At 57.2% G+C, this 23,630-nt stretch overlaps 1 protein-coding gene across 5 annotated transcripts in view; it reads right to left on the reverse strand.

Moving 5' to 3' along the window:
* Prdm16 (PR/SET domain 16) overlaps nucleotides 1-23,630 on the reverse strand; it is a 279,740-nt gene that overhangs the window by 179,293 nt on the left and 76,817 nt on the right. For all 5 annotated transcript variants that reach the window (XM_010627786.2, XM_010627787.2, XM_010627785.2 and 2 more), the window contains exon 2: nucleotides 1,743-2,092. In XM_010627786.2, the coding sequence (XP_010626088.1) occupies nucleotides 1,743-2,069 (327 nt within the window). In that variant the 5' untranslated portion in view covers nucleotides 2,070-2,092. The remainder of the gene's footprint in view (nucleotides 1-1,742; nucleotides 2,093-23,630) is intronic.

The following is a 23,630-nucleotide window of genomic DNA, read 5'->3' on the forward strand; positions in this document are numbered from 1 at the left end:
GTCACCTCAAGGTCGCCCACAGTACTACCCATAGGGCTCATTTACCCTACAGCATCTCGGAGCCACCTACTAACTAAACAGTCCCAACCTTTTTAAGTGCCTCAAACAAATACCCGTAAATGCTCGCCTGCACCAGCAGGGAGGCCAGACCAAGCCACTGCTGCAAGGGCCAATTCCAGTGCACAGCCCCAAACACTCACCTGTCATGTGTTTTAAAAAATGCTTTCCTCGGGCCCATGAGGACGATGACGTGTGGGCCATGATGCACCGGTCACATGCCACCAGAGGCCTGCGACTCCACACTCTTCCTCTCCTACCTCTGCTCGATCCCTGGCCCCTGGCCAGCCAGACCCCAAGGTGACCTTGAACTTTAGCCCCATACACACACTGCACCTGCTACCTCTGGACGGCAGGGGACGCAAGCCACCACTCACACTAGCAGTGTACGGAGCTGGGGACACCATCATGCTGGACTATTCCTGTACCTGTCCGCTGGGCCACCTGGTCCATCTGACAGCCCACCTGGATCATCAGAGCCCTCAAAAGAGCTAGGGGCTCAGATTGATGTTGAGGTAAAAGTGTCCATGACCAAGAGCCACATAAGACCCTATGCTACCAGGGACCCCACAGACCCCACTGGAAAGGAAAGAACTCTGCTGGGCCTTAGTGCTGGGCCGTAGAGCCACCCCCGCCACCCAGAAGGGCCCAGCAATACAACCCAGCTCCCCCCTGGGTTTCAGTGCCTGCCCAGGGTCCTGAAGGGGGCACTGTGCAACCAGCATCTCCAGGGACCTAGGTGATGTGGTTGTCAAATGCAAAGTCAGAGGAGCCTAAAGCATCGTGAACAAGAGAACACACACACTCAAAGTTTGCAGATCAGCTCAGAGTTTTCCAAAGCTACTTTGAGGGGTAGGGGACAGGAGATAGGACCCCTGTGCCTCCCACAACTCACCCCCACCCCACCTGTGAGGGCCAGGCCTAGCCACCAGGATCTCTTCCTTCCCTGGACTCTGCCCTTCCCAGCCCTGACCTTGGTCCAGCATTTTGGAGACTGTGAAACCCCAGAAGGAATCTGGATTTGCACTCCCACTTTCCGCCCAGCAGGGGTCCCTGCCAGAAATACCACGGGAACTTGGCTGTGTGGGGCCCATGAGGAACGGTGCTTTTGTGGTGCTCCTAGTCCCCGAAAGGCCCCCAGACCCAGGCTCAGCAACCCTCGTGGCCTGAGTGGGACACCTCTGGACACTGCACTGACAGCTTCTGAGACACCGGCCCCTCTGGCCTTTCCTGACCCACAAGGGCTCTTGCTCTCCTGGGACAGGCAGGACCTCGTGTCCCTGAAACCTGCATGGGAGCCCTCGTGAGGCAGGGCAGGAGGCGTGGCATGTGTGCGATGTGTGAGGCTACTGGGACAGAAGGGAGCCCCAGAGCAGAGCCACACCCACTTGGCGGCAATGTTAGCATCTCCAAGGTGGCAGGGACGCAGGATGTTTTAAGGCATGAGCTTCTGAAAGACACATTTCTGGGAGGAGCGCACTCCAGCCTAGAGCTGACGGCGTCCACGAGGCCATTGATGTTTTCCGAGCCGAGTCATGCGGGCTACAGGATAAAATGACCCTGGGAAATGTGACATTCGGATGCTCTCTCCGACCCACAGAGCCTCCTGCCTGGGCAGCGGCCCTGCGCCTGGCTTTATAAATAGATTGAACACAAGATAAATGGCTGTGATCAATCATGCTCACCTCCCATCCGAAGTTGGCCTCCTTCAGCACGGCCCGGGGCGCCAGCACGTAGGGGCCGAACCTCTCCCCAACTTCCATCTTCCGCTTGGCCCAGATCCCCAGGCCCGCCCCAGGGATGGAGGACTCGCGCAGCTCCAAGTCTGGCGGGACAGGAATGTCTTCAGGAATGTAGACAGGGGCCTCATAGGGCGAGCCTTCCTTGGGGGTGAAGTCCTCACTGGTGGGGAAGGGGGACGGTGGCCCCATGGGGATGGGGGACAGGATGCTGTCCTCAGTCTCTTCCTCAGCACTCTGGCTGGCCAGCAGGTCCGGGTCGGGCTCATACATATTATTTACAACGTCTCCGTCACCTAAACAAGATAAAGCAGTGTCAGTGTCTGCAGCACACAAACCCAGGGACTGGGCCCTCCTGGGATCCGGACACCAACACACAGGCAGGCCTGGCCACCATGCCTGCCCAGCAGATGCTGCCTCTGTGCCACCCTGACCAAGAAGCCAGCCCAGGATGCCAGAGGCTCCAGGACAGAGCCACCAGGCTCCTTGGGGACCAATGTTGTCACCGGGCAGCACCAGGGTGTGTCAGTCACTGTAATACCATGCGGGTCTTGTCTGTGGCCTTGGAAAATGGGGAACTGGGAAATACGGGCTTCTCTCCAACTCCTGCCCCAGCATGGCTCCTCCGGACACCCCACTGGGGTTGGCTGGGCCCTTGCTCGAGCCCCAGCAGTACCTGATGAGTCAGGATAGGTAAAAAGCAGGCTTTCTGGGATCCTGTTCCTGGGACTCACGGGGCTGCGGCCACAGGACAGCATAAGGGACAGGGTCCCCAGTCTGTCTGACTCTTCTCTGGGTGGAGGTTGGGTATCCCTGGAGTACACAAAGGGTAGACTGAGGCATGAAAGGCAGGAGGAAAGCTGGAGGGATGGGGGGCAGGGCTCAGATGGAAGGAAGGAAGCAGCCCTGTCCAGTACCTGCCCAAAGCACCCAAAGGGGTCCTCGGCAGTGGCTGTGGGAGCGGCCCAGCACCAGGAACCACCCGAGTGTCCACCAGCCGCCGAGCAGATGAACTAACGTGATCCAGGGGCAGGCGAGGCCACTCTGCGTCAGGGGATAAAGCACCTCGTGCTGCCATGGGGACAACCTTGGGGGTGTCAGGTAGCAATGGAGGAGTTTAAAATCCTCTCACAGCCATTCTCAAATGTGCATCACCAATGATGGCAGCACACAGGGGAGCCAGAGCCTGCTCCTGGCTCTGTGCCCCACCCTCCTGAAGTGTTGCTAGGCCGACCCCTGGAGCCTACTCCCCAGCTTGTGTGCACAGGGAAACATTGCACTGCAGCTCACAAACATACGCTCATCTGCTCAATAAAATAAAGACACTCTAGGCAAAGCGCGAGAAGCAGACCTGAGGAGACCAATACTGAATGAGCCCACACCAGCGTGGCCTCCACAACCAGCAAGTCCACAGAGACAGGACCCAGCTGGAGGTCACTGGGGATGGGAGTGTGGCTGCTGGTCGGCAGTGGGCTCTGCGTGGCTAGGGGCTTGGAGCAGGATAGAGCCAAGGCTGCATGAGAAAGCACTTGTGCTCAAGGCCACTGAAGTACTCTCTTTAAAATGGTGACTTCGTAGGTCACGTGAACTTCACTGCCCAAACGACAGCCAGGAGGGCATGCGGAGCCATGGAAGGCTTGTTTCTGCCCACACTGGCTGCCCTGGTCCAGACCGGTCTGCCCAGGCCTCTGCCTGAAGCCAGTCTGCAACCTGCAGCAGGGATCCTCGGGTGATGGCCAGTCACCTCCATGCTCCCTGGCTTTGGCCAGTGAAAGACAAGCCTTGGGGGAGACAAGAACTTCAGAGTACAAGAAAAATGATTTCAGATTCCTCACGCTGGTTGCAAACAGATCTGCTCGAGAAGTCACAAAATGTTTTCTTTCAAAAGAAACCAAAGTCTCGGGGAAAAAAAAATCATGCGGATAACACTTATTTAATTTAGCAGCATTCACAGAAGTAATGATTATGTTTTAAGTGGCCAACGGTTCTTTTTTAATTGGCTGGTGGGCTCCTTTCAGAGACGCAGCGACAGAACTGCCGCCCGGTGCCTCCGCCCCGAAGCCTGAGTTGTTTAGGTCTGAAAGCACACCCCGTACGCCTTCCTGTCGACTGTGTGCAGCAGAAAGGTAAATTAGGAGGGGGGTAATTAGCATGCCACCTTATTATTTGGAACTGGTAACTGCGCAGAGCGCTGGAAGCCCCGCTTCCCCACAAGTGCTCTTAACTCCTTCGGGGCGTGGCTGCCTCTGCCCCCAGACAGCAGCAGGGCCACAATCCGCGGGGTGTCTGCTGGAGCCTGGGGACAGTCCTGGGCGAGTGCCTGTTCACCTTGGGGCTCTTTAAACGAATTTCTTTTCCTGTTTGAATTTTACTTCCCTAAATCCTCACCTACCAGTGAAAAATCGACGCTTTATGGGTTTGTTTAGTTCCCCGGCCAAACAAGCAGCGCAGAATGGCAGCGCTTCCTGCTGATTAAAGGGGGTTCTGTGTTTGTATCAGCCTGGCCTCCTGTCCCCGGCGGTCACTGGGGTTAAGTGATTGCCTGCAGCCGCCAGGAAAACCCAGGTCTCCATTTCAAGCCCCTAGCCGGGGAGAGAGCTCCTCTTTCAAAGGTGGATGAGAGGAGGCCTAATTAGTGTGCAGAAAACATTCTGAGAGCACAAGGTGGATGGAAAGGCCCTGAAGGCCGCACAGAAATGCCAGGGCCCTGGGGGAGTGGGCCCCCACTGCTCAGTTCTCTGGGGTCGTCAGGGCAACCAGACACAGTGGGTTTAAGGATCAACTCCTGCCAGGACAACTCTGAGCTGGTCAGGCCCGCCGGGTTCCCAGGCCCTCACATTTTTTGGCTGGTGCTGTCTCAGAGGGTGGAGCATGAGCTCCTTGTGCCTTAGGAAATCCAGGCCCTGCTGCTGTTGGCCATCGACCTGCTGGGAGGCCTATCTGAGTTTTGCTGTGGTCTCAGGCTAAGGGTTCGAGACTGGGACCATCATTACTAACTCTGCTTTTGGGAAATCACTAAAATAAAGTGTGGGAAGTAAAGGAACAGTGGGAGGAGGGGACTGCCTGATGGGTCAGCCAGCTAGCACCTGGAAGGCCACTGTGGGAGCCCCCAGCTCTGACTGTGGGAGCCCCCAGCTCTGGGTGCATCTGTCGATAGTGAATCCCAGGCCGAGACCGTATGACTCACACCAGTCAGCAGGAGCCATCGACATGTGACCCTACCACCGGGTCATGGCTGGGGGGTCCAGCGAGTGAAGAGAGGTGGCCAAGGGCAAGAGCAGTGTGCAGGGGCAGGTGCTGGAAAGTGGGAGCGAAGGGCAGCTGCTGAGCCTCAGTCGGCCTCACGCTGGGGCAGGTGGGCAGGTGGTTAGAGGAGGGCGGCGATGGGGCTGCTCCGTGTCCATTTGGGCCGGGACTCGCAGACCCACAGGCGCAAGGCTAAGCACAGGCGGGAGCCCCTGAGGGGCAGGCTGAGCACCCTGCCCGGAAGTGCCCTGGGCCTCCCAGAACGCCCAGTGAAGGAGCAACAAAGGGCACCCGAGCTTCCTGCCCAGTCTCGCCATGGCGCGCACCCCACCCCATGTCTCAGTTACACCTCAGTGCCAAGCACAGCCACCCCCAAGACAGCTGCTCCTCATCCTGCTTGTGCACGGCTCAGCTGTGAGGCCCGGCTCTGCCAGGGCACAGGGGGACAGACAGATGCTCCTGCCTCGTCTCAAGTGAAATAGAAACCAGTGCCACAAAGGAGGACCCATGGGGCGGGGGAGCTCTGACACACTCACACTCACACTCAGGGGCATGGGGAAGCCATTTGCTACACCGATACCTGAAATTGCAGGTTTTAGAAAACCCAAGGCTGAAGCATTAGAGGAAACAGAAAATCCCAAGGTGGGGTTGGGGTGCCGAGAAGGGAGGCACTGGGAAAGCCGGGGTGGCGGGGAGGTGCCCTGGCCTCTCGAGTGGTCCGGCTCAGCCGTTCTCTCCTGGTTTGGGAACCTGCTCTGGGACCAAGAGTGTTCCTGCTTATCACCATCATCTTCCTCACCTCCCAGGAGGCTGCACCAGGCAGAGCTGCAACAGGCGAGGCTGTCAAGTTGCCTGGGACCAAGTGCCCAGTCCTGATTGTGGGCACCCGAGGAGGCCTTTGCCGTCCCTCCCACCCCTGGAATCTCACAAGACACCCTTCAACCCCTCCAACTGCAAGACACCCGGCTGTCAGGCTGGTGCTGCTACAGGATGACATTGCAATAGGCTGAAAATCCAAATTCCCTGGGGCTGCTTCCCTGGGATTCTGGGCACAGAGGCATATGCATCTCCACATGAACTGTCACCTGCCCATGGGAAAGAAGGGAAGGCACTGGGTGGGACCAAAGGCCATACTTCCCTGTGCACCCAATCCGGAGCTTCCGGGCTGACCCCTCTGTACTCCTGATACCCCAGGGCGGGTAACCATGCAGCAAGCCAGTCAGTGTCTGGGGTATGGAGAGGCCTGGGGACAGATGAGAGGACAGGCAGAACTTGCTGGGCCCAGGTGCCCTCCCCACCCTCTCCCAGGTCACAGAGCCAGCCCTGGAAGGGGCTAGTGTGCACTTCCTGTCTTCTCACAGCTGGGGAAAGAGAGGCACTGGGAGTAAGACAGGTTCTAGGAGAGAGGGACAGAACAGGCTGCATCCACCATTCCTTACCCAGGCACCGTCCCTGCCCTACCCATGCAGCTGCCTGATACTGCCAGGTATCTGTTGCACTGCAGTCACAGCACAGTCAGGACTGCAGAGAACGCACAGTGAAGAGAGCACCTGGGCACCTTCAGGAGAACCCATCCAGTACCAGCTGGGCTCCCCTGTGCACCCCACCAGACGAGGCCCACACCCCGTGCCTCTCCTCTCCTGGAAGAAGCTCCCCTCCAGCCAGAAGCCAGCTGACTGGCAGCATTGTCTACAGGAACCTTTCTAGCTCAGTCACACACCCATCCCCATCCTTTAGGGTTAGAGAGAGAAGTGGGTGCCTTGTCCACAGAGGGACAGTGTCACAAGGAGGGCATGAGGGGAACAAGGCAGCCTGACCTGCTCCCCAACTGTGACAGACCATGCGACCATTGTCCCAAGCCTGAGGGTCAACAGCAAACTATCCTCATCTGATTGCACTCAGACCCTAAGCAGGCATCATGGGAGGAGAAAACATCAGAAAGCAGAAGAAAAGAGGCGTGGTGCAGCCCCCAACACTTGGAGAGCAGGGGACTTGGGTGGCTGCTGGGATATTGGGAAGTGGGTTTGCAGGAGGACCTCACTGGTGACAGGTGACAAGGCCAGCAAGCTCTCCATTTCGCCTTCACTCACTCCCCATGGATCTCGGGAGAGATAGCCCTGCCCTGGTGGCATCTGGCTACTCCACAGCCACCATCAGCACCTGGTGGGCAGTGTCAGCTCTCAAGGCTGAGGAGACCAGGGAGGCACACACTTAACCCCATAGAACAAGACCTAGGAGGACCCCAACCCCTAGGCCTCACCCATGGCTGCTGGAGGGGGACAGGGCTGATGGAGCCACCCTCACATTTGTCCTCAGAGGAAGAGCTCTGGAAGCTCATGGGACAGTGGCCCTGGGAGGTGGCTGGGCCACTAGGAGCTGATATCTTCCTGTGGTGACACAGAGATGGGGCGTTGCTGGCCAGGTCCAGCTCTCTGGTTCCCAGAGTGCTCGCGGACACCAGATCTCCCCCAGGAACACGCATGGGATGGACACAGGATCCCTGTGAGCTGAGCTCAGGGCCAGCTCAACTCCCAGCTGCACAGGCTGTGGTCCCAGTCCCAGGCGGTGCCCATCCACACCCCTTAGTCCACATGCGTTCTGCTGTTGTGCGTCTCAGGGTTGTGAGGCCCATGGCTTCCTCTGGGTGAAGCAGCAGCTCAGGTCTGATGGCACCGTGGCATAGATGCCAGGGGCCGGGGCAGTGTGGGCACTTGTGGGGTCAGAGAACGAGGCTCAGGCTACACATAGCAGAGATGGGGAAAAGTCAGGCCTGGCCCCTTGTATGAAGAAAGTCAGGGTGCATTCGGAGCAAAGGCACACCAGGAAGGTCACAAGGGCCAAACAGCAAGCCAAGAGGCATCCAGCTGTGGGCCGGGACATGTGCCCAGGGACCCCACGGAACCCCTGCTAGGCTGCCTGACACCACTGCACCAAATGGCATAGGGCTCTGAAGGTTCCTGGGAAGCCAGGACATGACCTTTGCTGGCAGGGTGGCACTGGCAGGGCAGGGCAGTCCTGCTGGGATATATGGTAAGTGACCTGAGGCCACCCAGGGCCACGGGGGCTGGGGACAAAGGCATCTCAGAGCTGAGTATTGGAGCCCATGGGTGGGAATGGCCTGAGCTCACCTGAGCCCTTGACTGTTACCTGGCAGCACAGGGGAGTCCAGGATCCCCTGGAAGGCCCAGGCGCTGGCTGGGACGGGCAGGGAAGGACGGGTGGGGGGTAGGCTGTAGAGGTACAGCACCCCAGCTGTGCTGGCTGTCTTGGGGACTTTTGCCCTTTTGCTAAGCCATCCCAGAGTAGGGACCCTGGCCTACCAGATCACACCTGGGACTCATCTGTGGGCCTGCCAGGCCCAGACCTGGAGCAGGAGCACACAGTCAGTCCCTGGAGCCCTCGCCAGTGCCCTTGAACTGGCACCACTGCAGAGCTGAAGCCAGTGGGCAGGAGGCCACAAAAGTACCGAAGATGGGGGTGCATCCTGGGAACCCACAGCCCCTAAAACATGCAAAAGATCACCCCGAGAACATGGGCTGGCACTGTGTGGGTGCTGAGGTGTCTTGGTGCACAGACAGAGGAAGACAGGACCCCAACAGCCTGTGGCTCCCAGTGACCCTGATCTCCAAGAGAAGAGATGGTACCTCCACTAACCACCCGAGCCACACCAAGAGGGTGCTGCCCCACTGGTGCCATCACAGCTGTCTTGGGCCCTGTCTCACTGTGGAAATGGCGAGGATGGGCAGGGGTGAGGACCCTGCTTGTGTGGGCAGGAGGGACCCAGAAGCTGCTGCTTTTATTGGAGGAGCTTTTGCTGAGTGAGGGAGAATCTGAGCCACCCCCTGTATTCTGGCAGCAGGGACCCCAGGGCCTCTCCATAATGTTTTCAGGAAAACGTTGGCCTGGCCGAGCCACTCAGGCCCCTGCACAGAAGGCACCTGGCACTGCAAGCCCCTGGGGCTCTTCAGAAGAGCATCCCATGTTCTGAGACCTCTAGCCAGCAGCAGAAATCCCGACGTGGCCTGGGATGGGGGTTGTGGGGCTGGGCATGGGGCACCAAGGGCAATGCACGACCTCCCTGACTCAGGTGGCATCAAATCTCATCAGCCTGTTGAAGTTGCACTTAAAACTTACAGGTCAATTCTGTGCACTTTCAAAACCATGAGGCTGCAAAGAGGAGGCAAAGCAACCATCTTGTCTCTGGAGAAGCACGGCCCCTGGCTGGCTGCCGGGAGCAGCCTAAGTGAGCAGAGGGCTCGGCCAGACACCAGCAGCGGTGCCACAGCCCTTGAGGGACCCGCTGCCACTCTGCACTCGCTGGGCCGGTAGAGCATGTGGTCAGGGATGGGCAGGGTGAAGCATGGACTCTGGAGAGCAAATGAGTTGCTCAAGGTGCCATAGCTGCCGGACAGCTCCCTTCCAAAGCTCTCAAGCACATCTCAGTGAACCCAGAGAGAAGCCACCCAAAAGAGTTACCCATGGCCTTCTTCACATCCAGCCAAAAAGGTACAGGACCTGGGGGGAAGAGTAAAGAGTGGATGTGTGAGCAGATGGATGGATGAACCAAAGGATGGATGCGAGGAAAGAAAGGAAAGGAGGAATGGTGGGTGGACAGATGTGATGTGAGTAGATAGACGGATGGAAGGATGGATAGATGGACAAAGGACAGATGGAGGGAGGGAAGGAGAAAGGAAGAGTAGATGGATGGTTGATTGTATGAGTAGGTGGATGAATGGATAGAAGGAAAGAAGGAAGGAAGAGTGGATGGACGGTTGGATGGACAGATGAAGGAAGGAAGAAAAGGTGGATAGATGGATGATTGTATGAGTAGATGGATGGATGGGTGGAAGGATGATGATGGATGAGTGAATGGACAGGTAGATAGGGGTAAGGGCAAACCTGAGAGCAATTCTTAACAGGAAAGGTGGAATCGGGACCCTCCCCCTACTCCTGACTTTTCTTCCACAAGGATGGAGCCCCATTCACTTGATTCTGGCTCCTCTCTCCCCTTGACTCTTGATTGGTTAACCTGGGAAGAGCACCAGGGCTCTCCTGGCCCAGGCCCACATCTTGGAAGTGGCAGGGTTTCTCTGCTGCTCCTTCAGAGCTGACCCTCTGCCACCCACTTCTGCTGGTACCTGGTCCAGCACTCCAGGGTTGGGGCAGCTGTGTCTTTTGCATTCAGCCAAAGGCCAGCCTGCCCTCACAGGGAGCTGCTCTCCACCTGAGCCTTTTTGGGTAGAAAAGGTATGTTCGGTTCTCTACCTCCTGGCCCGTTTTTCTTCTCAGAACCAAGCAAGGAGGAGGGACCCCAGTAAAGTTCCCTGTGAAAGGTGAGTGTCATGGGGACATCTCCCCCACAGGCAGGGACAGAAGGGGAGGCCACTCAGCAATTGGCCAGAGGGAGCTGATGAAGAGGCAATTCCTGAGAAAAATCAGATGGTCTTGCTTCTAGTGGGGGATTTCTGCCCAGCCACGAGTCTGGCTACAAGAAGCCCCTCCTTTACAGAAAGTCTTTGGGCCACAGGGGGCTTCCAGGAGCCTCACTTTCCAAGATTGGCTTATTAGTCTGTTCTGTTTGTGTCAGTACTATGACCTTGGTGATTGTCCCCAGCCCTGGATCTGGGCCTGGGTCTGCAATGAAGCAGCTGGGACTCCAGTGCTGCCCCTGAGATGGGCTGCAGGCTCCTCATCCACCAGGAAGCCCCTGGCACCATGCATCATGGCACGCAGGCATACACACACACACACACCACCACCACCACCACCAAACTCTGGAGCCCAGAGAAAAGCATGACTGTTACTAACACTGCAAATTAATGGCACAGAGAAAGACAGTTCTGCAAACATGCTAAATATTAATAATAATCAATTGCCGTTTCTATTCCCAACACTTGTCCACAGGGAAGAGCCCAGCTGCAGGGTTGAAGGAGCACAGTGGCCATCAGGGCCGGGGGAAGCTGTGGCCTCCCCAAGGCTGTGCTCTCTGAGCCACTTCTGAAGGGGCTGAGGTGCAAATGTTCCCTGCTTTCCTCTAGCCTCACACGCTGGTAGCCTCACCTGTGTGCCATCTCTGACAGAAGTAACCAAGGAAGCTGGGACAGCTCACCATGCCACTTCCTCTTCGCAGATAACAGGGTGGGATCAGAATGTCCCAATGTGGCAGTGCCAGGCCTAACTCTGGAGCAGTCTCTGTTATCTCTGCTGGGCCCTCAGCCTCCTGCTGGGCAGCCCCCAAGACCATGCTCCGCTGAACTCGAGCCCCAACCCCATGACCTCAGAGTGGGAGAAAGTCCTTTGCAGATGTTTCAAGTTGAGTTGAGCTATTGGGGGCGTCCCTAGTCCAATCTAATGATGTTCTTGTGAGAGGACATATAGGCATCTGGGGAGAAGACGGCTATGTGCCAACAGAAGCAGAGACTGGAGGGATGTGGGCACAAGCCAAGGAATGCTGGGGTCAATGTGAGCTGGCAGAGGCAGGAAGAAACCTCTCCAGACCCATCAGAGGGAGCACAGCCCTGCAGCACTTTGTTCTGAGGCTTGAAGCTTCCAGAGCTGCATTTGTGAGACTCCGTGTCTATGGCTTAAGACACTGGTTTGTGACGCTTTATTACACAACCCTAGGAAACTCCACAGCAAGCCAGGCTGGCCATCTGCTCCTCTGTTCCATCTACACAACCCTGGAACAGGTGACTGATGGCCAGCCACGTCACAGAGGAAGAACAGGTGCACGCTTTGCCCGCTGAAGAGCCTGTGTGCCCCACACAGGCCTGGCATGCCCTGTGGGCATCTTCTTGGGTTCTCTAGCCACGTGCTGGCTGTGGCCAAGCCTCAGTTTACCCCAAGTCAGTTCTCCACCCTAGAAGCTGTCCTCATGGCTCAGAGAAAACCAGATCTATCCAGAAGGGGAACCAGGCAAGCAGCCATGGCCCTCCCTGACCCTCCACCCTGGGCAGCCAGGGCCACCACATGGCCACTGGGGTTCAGAAGCCACAGCTGATGGATGCCCTTCCCAGCCCCAGGCCCTGGCCAGGGCACTGAATGGGGCCGGCACCCAATGGGCTCTGACCAGCCGGGCCACCTGGCCCTACTTAAAGCCGATACATTATTCTAAGACGATTATTCGTCCTGCAGGGCTCAGGGGACAGCAGCTCCAACTGCAGGCCCGCATCTTCCATTTCCTGGCCGCCTCCATCGCCCCGGGCAGGCGCTGAATGACTCCGATGCCTCTGTAATTTTTATCAAGGCTTGTTCCTGGTAAAAAGCCTCTTTGTTTCAGAGAGATGTGATTTGGCCTTTTTCTTCCTCTCCTTTATTCCTTGGTTAATATGCCACTTCCCTGAGCCCCGGGGGCAGTGAGGTAGCCCACGGATTGCTCGAATCTCACTGTTTTTCTTCTAAATCACAGCTAGGCTCCTTGGTCCTGCTAAGCACTCTGAGAGCTGGCAGGCTGAGCGGGGGTGCCCTGCTTAACCCTCTCCTTCCCAAACTGTGGATGTGTCAGGCCCGGAGCGCCACGGGTGGGGTGGCGCCAGATGCCGGCCCCAGGGCCTCTCATCTGTCAGCACAGCAGGGTGCTTTAAAGCACCGTGGCAGGGCTGGGGTGCAGCACAGCACAGAGCATTGGCCCAGCACTTGCAGGGCCCCAGGGTCCATCTCCAGCATCACACACATGTAGCAAAAGACATGCAGCATATAAGCGACCACTGTGGCCACTTTTAAGTGGACAGGTCTGTCACATTGTGCAGCTGTTGTCACCTCCCCTCCCCAAGTCCCAGCACCCTCAGACTGCTGTCCATCCTGTGATCTCGCAGCTCCAGGGCCCCATATGAGCAGGATCACACAGGATTTGTCCCTCTGTGCATCCTTTTAAGGCTGAGTCACGCTGCTGTGTGCAGGACCACATTCCGATGCTGGCTCATCTGTGGCAGCCACGGCTGCCTCCACCTTCGGGCTGCTGTGAGCAGCGCTGCAGTGAGCATGGGTGTGTCAGCTTCTCTCTGAACCCACAGTGTATGTTTCACATCACCTGGAAAGAGGGCTCTAATGAACTGGCTCTGGGGTACAGCCCACTGCCCGGGGCCAGGCTTCCTGGGCTGACTTGGCTTCAACAGTGGCACCCTCCACTCTGTGTGGCGCTGGGCTGTGGCACCTCCTGGACCTCTTTGAACAAGGAAGCAATCCAGCGCGAAGACCTGGGAAGTCACCACCACAGTGCCCTAGGTGTGAGGGGTCCTGTCTTTGGTACCACTGTCACTGTGACCACCAGGCACCCACATACCCGGCCATGGTGGCTGGCAGGGCCTTGGCAGCTTCGGGCATCACCACCATCCAGTATCTCACAGCCCCACGTGCGCCAGGTGACCCTGGACAAGGGATAGTCTGTGCGGCTAGAAAGCAGGTCCCATGTTGGGGTGAAGGCTGGGGTCCAGAAGCATCCCCAGGAAGCCAAGCTCTGCTCTCGAATCTGGGAGCTGCTCGGGTTCAGGCAGGAGCCTTCCCCACTGCACAATGGGGGCCTGGCTGGCACAGGACTTCGTGGCTGCAGAGATGGGGGCCAAATCTCCACCTCAAGGCTTCCTTGGGCTCTGCCTGGATGCTCACCAAGGCTTGGTTGGCGTTTGGGGTCTGGGGTCCTTCTGGAGGAAGAAGGCAACAAACACTCCATGAGCTGAGCAGAACCATGGGGGAGGGGCTGGGTTTGCTCAGCTAAAGAAGGCAGGATGAGAGTGGCTCAGACACAGCCAGGGAAGACTTGGGGAGGGAGCCTCCTCTCCGGCGCACACACCTCTGTGATTCCATACACTCAGAAGCCCTACATGCCCCAGTGGGACGGCCACCTACCCCACAGCAACCACCTTGCCTGCCGGAGGCCTGGCAGGAGGCTCTGCAGACCAGGCTGCCCCAGGACGAGGCACACTCTGCTGGAGTACAGGCGAGAAAGAAAGTGCATTTCGTGATTTCTGTTCTCTGCTCTGCTTCCCCTGCCTCTGCCCAGGCAGCACTTGGAGGAGCAAGGGGTTAAATGCTGAGCAAGCGCTGTGACAACCGCCACCAAACTATTTATAGACGTATTTATCTCTTTGGTTCCTACCAGCCGGGCCTGTGGCTGCCATTCACAGGCCAGAGCAAGTCATGCTACAAGTAAACAATGTCACCTGAAATAAAGATTGCAAGAGGAGGAGAGCAACTGGAATGCCTGCCCCTTGGCCTGGGAGGGCTCCAGAGCTGGGGGACTAGGGGACAGGGTTGCCCTTGCTCAGGGGTGCAATAAAGCGGGGCAGGCTCTTTAGGCAGGTGGGCAGGGGTGCGGCATGGCCCTGCTAAGGTGACACCCTGAACCAGTGCAGGGAAGTGGCACCACTGGCCTCTGGCCCTGACCACTGCAGCCAAGGCAGACCCAGGGGTCCTGACAGTGCTGGGATCTGTGCTGGGAGCAGAAGCAGGATCAGCCAGGCCTCTCTGCCTCCAGCCCAGGGGATAGGGAGCAGCCAGAGCAGCCTTGTTGCTCGTGGTAAGTGGGGGTTCTCTGCCACCCCTGCACCCCAAATCTCACCTCCTCCTGCACTGAAGCTGCTGGCTCGATGCTCTGCCCTGGCCACCCACAAACATGGGATGGGCTGCTGCAGAGGCTGAGCCCCTGTCTGCCACCAGGGCTGGGCAGGGGTCACTGAGGTTCTCTGCAGGAAGCTTGTCCAGCTGTGATCTGACTCTTGGGGACCAGAAGCTGGAGCTGAGTGGATGCCTGGCCCAGGATGCCCGGCCGGCTAGCAGTGCCCAGGACCCTTCCTCCCAGGGGCAGGACATCCTCTGCTCCTGCCAGGGAACAACCTCCCAGGAGGGATGCGGGTGAGCGCCCAGCCCCGCAGCCACCCTCTGCCCTAATAAAGACGTTTATAGTTTTAACCATCAAATAAAGTGCTTAACTCTGCCAAGCTGCTCTCCCTGCTTGGCCACTCCAAAGCTTCATTTAGCAGCCCAGTGGCGAGAGGGGAAAAAAAGGAGAAAGAAAGAAAGAAAAAAATTCATTAATTTTTATTAACAGGGAGAGCCATTTGTTCCCTGTGACAATATTTGACTTGTCGAAATGATTTTCACCTCTGCCACGAGGTGTGCGCTCCCCACATACATCACCCGATTACTCGGAGTGCGCCAGCCCAGCCATTAGGCAGTGAATTAACGACAGTCCCCACCACTATTAATCACTCTGACAAAGGGTTAGCTCGCTGCTGACCCGAGCACGGCCCACGGACATGGCGGCCGGGGAGGAGGTGCTGGGCTTGGGGAGCCCGCCCTGCCCTGCTGTGCCCCAGACCTCGGTGGGGCGAATGGGAGCCCAGACACGGGTGGCTGAGCCTCAAGAGGCAGGCGGTGGGCTCCAGGCTTTTCTTCACTGGCTGTTTCTGTTTCCCTGTCACCCTGCCTGCCGGGGCAGGATGCCGCTCTCTACCACCCATCTGCTCTTCCCCAGCCACAGGCGCGATGCTGGTGTCCAATTTTACAGGTCAGGAGAGAGCAGCCCAGCAAGGCCAGGACCTGCCCGGGGCTGCAAGCTGCTGAGGGAGTTCAAATCCCGGGGCTCAAATCCAGACCCCATAGCCCCAGGGGCACCAGTGGCTGGAGCCTCTGGACTAATGTCTCTTCACCTGGGACCTGAAGAAAGTTGTTGGGGCTGGGACTCTGCTAAGCTCTCAGGGTGCAAGCTCAGCTCCGAAGAGCTTCCTAAGAATGTTTGCCCTGTCACGTACTCAGGAGTGCTTGGCAAAGCAGCTTAGAAACCAAGTTTTTGTGAAATTTGGTTTCTCCTGAGGCTCCAAACTGAGGCTTTGTTGAAGGGGGAGAGCACAGGACTCCTCACGACAGCAGCCTGGGTGCCCCCACCTCGTGACAGTAGCCACAGAGGCTCAGAGAAGAAAATGACTAGGGACCAGGACACTGGGACAGCCTTGGACCCTCCCAAGGGAGATGCAGAGGGCCAGGAGTGGTGGCTCACACCTGTAATCCCAACACAGGAGGCTGAGGCAGGAGGATCGCTGGGTGCTCAACATCAGCCTGGGCTACATAGTGACTGCAAGGTCAGCCTGGGCTATACAGAAGTCCTTATCTCTAAAAATGAAACAATCTTTTTGGAAAAGATGCTGAGAGCCCACAGACTGGGTCTTGGGATTGCTTGCTTATAGAAATGGGAGTTCATCTCTCAGGATGCAAACCCAGAGCTGCAGCCCTGTGTCCGCTGCACCGGTCTGAACCTGCTCGGGGGCACAGCTGGGGGGTCAGCTGGGGCTGGGGATACAGGCAGGGATCCCCGGCTGTAGGATCTGTTCACCCAGCCCTGACAGCCTCCCCAACCTTCTGCACCCCGATCCAATTAGCCAGCTCTACATTTTAAACCAATTTCTTCACATTAGCCCAGTCGTCAGATCCGTATTTCAGCCCCAGCTACACCCAGGTTCAAAATCCCGAGGGGAAGTGGGGCTGGGGACGACTCCCCACCCATTTGTCTTCTTTCTCCGGATTTCTCATTTTTTATGCCTCAGTACATTTCCTAATTTTCCTCATTAGCGGCTCATTCATGGGTCTCGCGCTTTCCACCTGTTTCTTCATCGGGACCATGAAAGATTGGTGTGGCCACTTGCTCCCACAGTGACCCCAATGCCCACCGCTCTGACAGCTGGAGCCCCAGGGAGGGGTGAAAAGGGGCTGCACACTGGGGTGATAAGAGAGACTGTTCGCCGTTCCCTCACCTGTGCACCGAGGGGCCTATCCTGGAGACCAGCTTCCCCAACTTCGCTGACGGTGCCTCCCAGGCCCTCCTAGCTCCTCTTGCAAGAAGCCGCAAGCATCTGTGCACCAGCCAGGGCCGTTGCCCACCTGAGACTCGGCTCCTGTCTTTCCCTCCATAGCACTATTGGAAAAACCACTTTCTTGAGCTTGCTGGTGGTAACATCAGCAGGGTGGACTGGCAACAAAGAACCTTCTCCAGATGCTGGTAGTAGTCAGGTCTTTCCCACACTGGCCCCTGTGGAGCAGGATGGGGGTAGCTCGTGGTCTACGACTCCCGTACTTACTCCATGGCTACGAACCTGTATCCTCTTGCTGGGTTCTTACTCAGCACCACAGCCTCCACACCACATTGACCCAGGCCACACTCACAGCCAGCTCCCAGAACCAGCTTGCCTAGGGCAGAGCCTGCTCTGCAAGGGAGAACTTGGCTCACGCAGAGGCAAAGGTCCCAGGCCCAGCCGCATCCCTGGCCTCCTTTGCTGCTCTCTCCATCCTCAAAAGGGGCTAGAGATGGGAGGCGTGTGGCATGGGAGCAGGCCGAGTGGCCGGGATGTTCAGGGCTCCCACCTGGGGTTTCCTCCAGTCCCAAGAAGGTTCTGAGTATAAAGGAGCCTGGCTAGGGGGCAACAGAAGCCTCCGTCTCGGCAGGGCATCACTGACGAGTGCAGAGGCCTGGCCACCTCTGCACCCTCCATGGGCTTGGCCATACTCCCCCTGGCTATTTCTCACCACCTGCCCACCTCAGTCTGATTTTCTCTGCTAAGCAGAAGGGCTATGGAGAAGCAGGGCTTGGAAATCCACAATTTCCGGGCAGTTAATGACTTTCAGCCAGATGGGAAGCGAGGCAAGCATCCCTACTCCCCTCAGATCTGGGTGCACTAAGGACCAGGCAAGGAAGGCGTCTCCCGCCACCCCACCCCGGATGCCCAGCAGCCCCTTCTGGTGCTCGCTGCCCTTATGCTTTGCTGAGCATTTGATGCCAGTGGGCGTGCCGCTGGGAAGGAGGTGGGCTCATGCCTCCCACCGGGGGGCTTCTGTCCCTGAGCCCAAGGGGTGCTCCCCGCAGACCACTGTGTGTGACATGTTGCCCCCTCCAGAGGGCCAGGCAGAGGAAGGCCCTGGAGCCCTGTTACTGAGCCTCAAGCTCTGGCTCACCGGCACAGAGGACCCCAGGGGTGGGCAGCTGCACCCAGGGTGGGGAGACCACAGACACCACAAGAAAAGGCACACGCCCCAGAGTGTGTGCCCACTCACCATAACGTGCAGGGCACTGCGGGAGCCACACACGGCTCCTGGCAGGGCCTCAGGTTCTGTCCCTGCTGCCCCTGCACAGCCCCTCCCATAGCAGTGGTTGGTGGTGCCCTCCTTCCATGCCAGTCAGCTCACTTGACCGGGCCTCTGCCTGCCACCAGCACTTAGAGAGCAATCCCTCACGTGGCCGCCGGTCCCAGACACTGCCACCTGCCCAGGCCCCGAGAGGCACCGCCAGCTTCCCTTCTCCAGCCTGGCCTCCCTCCTCCGCAGAGCCTCAGCACCCAGGAGGCGACAGACTTGGTCCCTCACCGGAACCAGGAGCAAGGAGGCAAAACCCTCCGCTCTGAGAACTTCGTCTTCTCAAATTGCCCATTACGCTGTTCACCAAACCCAAGCAACCTAGAATTATTTCCAATCATTTTCAAACCTTAAAGAAACCATGAAAACAAATGAGCTCCTCTGTTTATGGCTTGTTGTCTTTAAGCTGCTGGCCAGAAGTCAGTGGCATGTCACCAGACAGGCTGTGGGCTTCTGGGTGCAGCAGCCGGTGGGTCAGCACTAGGGCAGCCGGGCATATCCAGGGACAGTGTCCAGCACCACCTGTGCTGACCACTGCATCTGCCACGGAAAGATTGACCCTCTGCACTGTGAATGTGGGCATTACCCATTCACTGCTGGTGGCTGCACTGTGTCCCCCAAATTCATGTGTGGGAGTTGTCCTTCAGTGCCTCAGACTGGGATGGAATCGTAGGATGGCCACCAAGCCCATAGGACTGTGTCCTTGTTAAAAGGGAAGCTCGAGGCTGGGAGCAGTACATGCCAGGAACCCCAGCACTGTGTGTGGGAGGCAGGAGGGTCACAAGTTCTAGCCCAACCTGGGCAATTTAACAAATTAGTGAGATCCTGTCTCAAAATAAAGGAAAGGGGGCTGGGGTGTAGCTCAGTGGCAGAGTACTAGCCTGGCACGCATGAGACTTTCAGTTCAGTCACCAGCACACAAAAGTGGGGCCCTTGACACAGACACGGAGGTAGAAGCCCTTGGGGTGATAAAGGCCAAGAGAAGCCAAGGCCTGCAGCCACCACCAGATCAGATTTTCCCTCACACCCGGAGGGAGGCAGCCCCGCCCACACCTGACTCTGGGCTCCCGACCCGCCTGGAAGAGAACAACTGTGTGTCGTTGAATGCCCCCGTCTGGGAAGGGAGGCATCCGAGAGGTTTGGGGTTAACTTCTCCATTTGTTATGTGCTTATTTGTGGTACTGGGGATTCGACCAAGGTCCTCACACTGAGCTCCATTCCTAGGCCTGTTTTATTTTTTATTCTGTTTTATTTTGAGACAGGGTCTCCCTAAGTCACAAGTTGCCCAGGCTGGGCACAAGCTTGTGATCCTCCTGCCTCAGCCTTCAGAGTGGCGAGAGTACAGGTGTGCACCACACACCTGGCAGGTATGATACTCTGTCTCGGCAGCCCCAGGGAAGTAGTCGATACCTAGGTGGACATTCTGAACTGAGACAATGTTGGAGGTACTGACAGGAAGGTGAAAAGAGATGTCAAACACAGATGTCAAACATCAGTGGCCTCCTGGCCATGTGCAGGGGCAGGCTGTGCTGGCGAGGACAGCGGCACTGTTAATTCTGCTGAAAACACATGAGGAGGGACAGTGAGGAGCATGTTGAGTCCAAGGGACACATGAGACATTTCATTTCTAAGAATAACATTCAAATTGTGAAAAACTCTTCCCCAGTTTCTAGGAGCTTATCATTAATATTTTAATAACAACTGATTATTTATTGCACAGTAATATTACTCTTATTTGCCCTCTTATTCTTACAGTTTTTTTTTCAGTTAAGCCATCGTATTGTCTGCAAATGATTTCTTCTTACTTTTAAAAAATAACCTTTCAATTTAGCCAACTCCCAAGGGTGCTGGGATTACAGGTGGGTACCACTGCACCAGGCATTGTGAGTTTAAGGGGACGATTTTGCTCAAGAGCTTGGGACTGAACACCCCCATGTGCCAGGCAGTGGAAGGCCCTCACTTGGGCTGGGTTCGCATGGTCTGCCTGGGTCCCGGGCAGGGCTGAGAGGGAATGATGATGCCAGACGCTTCCCAGCACCCCTTTCTTTCCTCCCCACCCCTTCCTTCCTCAAGCCTTCTAGGATCCCAGGCCCCGGACCACTCCTGAAGCAATGGCCCCTAACCTTGAGCTTCCAGTACTTCCTGTCCTAGAAAGCTGGAACCTCTGCACATTAGTCAGCATGTGGCCTCCTATCCCACTGGCCGCTGTCACCCTGAATGACTCACTTCCCGGGAGTAGGGACACTCTCAGAACCAAGCCTCCCACAGAGCCACTGGAAAGGGCCTTTCAATAAGTACCCGATGACAATGATCCCAGGCCTGTGACCTTGACCAGGAGGAAGAGGCGAGAGAGCTTGGCACCCCACAGGGGTCTTGCAGGAGTTTGAACCACATTGGCTTCCCAGGATAGAAGCTTTTCTATCCAGAAAGCCCAAGTCAGACAATCAGAAAGACCGGAAGCAGAGGGAGCTGCTGGATGGGCTGCGGGGGCTGCTGTCCACAGTCCAGAGATTCTGTGGAGTCAGGAAGGTGTCAGGGGCAGTGTCCTGCTACAGAACAGCATGTGGCAGAAGGCTAAATGCCCACAGCTACATGGTGCACGTTTGACCGCAATTCGAATCGAAACAACAAGTTGGTTCTGGGGATAGGGCTCCCGCAACGCAGCAGCCACCCCCCACTTCTTTGAATGTCACCCTTTTCCTCTGCTCTGGCTCTGGTCACACTCTCTCCCAGCCCTGGCCACATGGTGGTGGCGATGTGTCCAAGCACAAAGTGACTTTGCTGGGGAAAGGAGACAGGTCCCACGCGTGGGCTGGGGTCCTGGGACTGGGGCGGCAGGCACAGAGAAGGGGTCGCTGGCAGAGGCCCCTCATGCTCCAGCGGCGTGTGACAAAGTGCCTTCCAAGAGGGGCCCTGCCATGTCACGGCGAACACAAAGGGCACTGCCAAGGAAGCGATTTTAAGCCTAATTGTTCCCTTTTCTTTGTTAAGCGTCTTCAGGGGCTCACAGGGAACACAGCAAAAATCCAAGTGAAGGTGACCACAGTGGATTTCGCAAACAAGAGCAGCAATGCCGCGACCCTGGCCCCGGATGACAGCAGCCCCTACACTTCGCAGCCAGGAAAAGCCCCGCACAGATACAGTTCCCGCTTCTCCTCTCCCAGGAGCACTGGGGCCAGGGCCATCTTTGCTGACCGGCCTCTCCTGCACCGGGCGGGCAGGCAGGGGACACTTAATTGTGCAGCCCGTTAGCTGGCAGGAAGCCCTACCTCGTCCAGCGGGCAGCCAGCATGATAATGAGACAGTTTCTATGGAAATGGGCTTATAACTATTCATTTTCTCCCTATTCCCGACCCATCCACAAAGAGGTTTTCCAAAATGACCCCCATTTTCCTACCCCCAACATCTCCTCACGCCATTGCCCGACCCGCTAATCAGCCGGAGCAGAAAGGAAAGAGGAAATGCCGTCCTTTGACAAGATGTGGGAAACCACCTCAATTTGTACTCCGTGTGGCTGTGACCAGCAAACAAAGAACCCTCGCCTGCGCCGGGGCCAAGTTTCAAGTAAACTTTTCCTTGAGCGCCTTTCAGTGCGTTTTGTGTGTTTCTGGTAGGAGCCGAGTGCGCCTTGCAGGCTCCAAGCTGCGGGACATCCCTGCCACTACCCTCAAGGACCTGGCCCGGTGCTCGCCGCACAGCACAAAGGCACCCTGGCCTCACTTTCCGGCTTGCTGGTGATGGGAAGCGATGTGTGCGCACTGCAGCGGTCGGTGTCACTGTCTCTGCGTTTTATGCATTTCCTCTGCATTTTTCTGAGGGTTTCGGGGCACTATTGGAAAGCCCAGGGCCCACGCATCCAGGCCTCCAAACAGCACCCCAGGTCCCGGAAAAGGCACTGGCTGTATGGCTGTGAACAGGTGCTCAACCTCTCTAAGCCTTGGCTATAACCCTGGCAGTCTGAGGGCAGGATGCCCGCCTGGTGCCACTAGGCATGAGGAGCAGGCACCAGGAGAAAAGCCCGCTGGGGTCACCTAGCCATCAGGGTCATCTAGGCAGTCAGGTGTGCAGCTGGGGATTCAGGCAGGGAGGTGGGGAGAGACCCTGAGTGCAGCTCTTTTCCCCACCCACAGTCTGCCCAGGGAGCCACCCCAGATTGTTCCGTGCTGCTTGGTGCCCTTTGATGTCATCTTTATCCTGGGTGAGGGTCCCAGAGGTCACTGTCCCTTCGCATCCTCCAGGACGCCAGGCAGATACAGTACACAGGGCCGGTGTCCCATGAATGCGGACACAGGGCCGGTGTCCCATGAATGCGGGGAGGTAGGATGGAGGACAGGTGTTGTGGTATCTCGAGCCAACACCATCAGGCTCCCTGGGCAACAAGGCGATGGCTCGGCATCCTGGAGGCTGCACTGGCTGGGAAAAGGCTCTGGTGTCAGCTGGCTACACAGCCCTCTCCATCCTGTCCTGGCCTGTTGTGTCTCCCTGTCCTGGCCAATGCCACAGAATGGGACCCAACTCTGATCAGGGTCCCTGCCCGCTGCCATGCCCGCTCAGCTCCAGCGCACAGGCAAGGACTCGGGCTTGAATCTGAGACGTACAGCATCACCGATCATCAACGGTTCATCCATGCGGCAGACAGAGCACATCTTACTGGGTATTGGCGTCTGGCTGCTCCCCGCCACCCACTCTGATGTGGCAGTGCCCTTCGCTGGCCAGGACTGTGCCAGGAAACTAGCCTGCCCTTGGCTAAACTGCTCCTGGACATTTCTGGGTGAGGAAATGGAGCTGTGAAAGTGGTCAAGGTGGATTGTGCTCCAGTGGGGCCTCATCCGGTGACTGCTGTCCTCGTGAGAGGAGTTGAGGACATGGAGGTGCAGAGGGCTGACCATGAGGGCACTGGAAAAAGATGCTGTTGATGATCCACAAGCCAGGTTGAAGAGAACATGAGGCTCTGGTCCACCAGCGTGCTCCTGGACAGACTTGGGTGGTGGCCCCCGTCCCTCTGCCTGAGGAGGTGCATGGTTGGGCCATGCTATGGGCTGGCACAGGGCAGCATGCAGAGCAACAGGGAAGGGAAGCAGCCAGTGGCTCAGATTCTCACCATCTTCCAGTGATGCCAAGCAGGACCTCTGGGCCGCAGGGGCTGCTCCGGGCCTGTGGGTAGGGCTGAGTTTAAACAAAAATGTTCATCAACTGCTCAGTCCAGCCCCCTTTCCTCACCACAAAAACTTATAGGGCCCATGCTAGTCAGATAGTGAAGTCACACCCCTGTGAGAACGGAGGGCACCTGCTTGGCACACACAGAAGACATCAGTTACAAAATTCGAGCCAGGCCTGGGACACAAGATTCTCACCTCAGCACTCCAGCAGTTTGAGGCAGGAGTACTGCACGTTCTAGTCCAGCCAGGGCAACTTAGTGACCTATCAATCAAGACTTTATCTCAGAATAAAGAAATAAGAAAGGTCTGGAGA

The sequence above is a fragment of the Fukomys damarensis genome, unplaced genomic scaffold (genome assembly GCF_012274545.1).
Source record: "Fukomys damarensis isolate Sample0158 unplaced genomic scaffold, DMR_v1.0_HiC HiC_scaffold_23, whole genome shotgun sequence".
Lineage (NCBI taxonomy): Eukaryota > Metazoa > Chordata > Mammalia > Rodentia > Bathyergidae > Fukomys > Fukomys damarensis.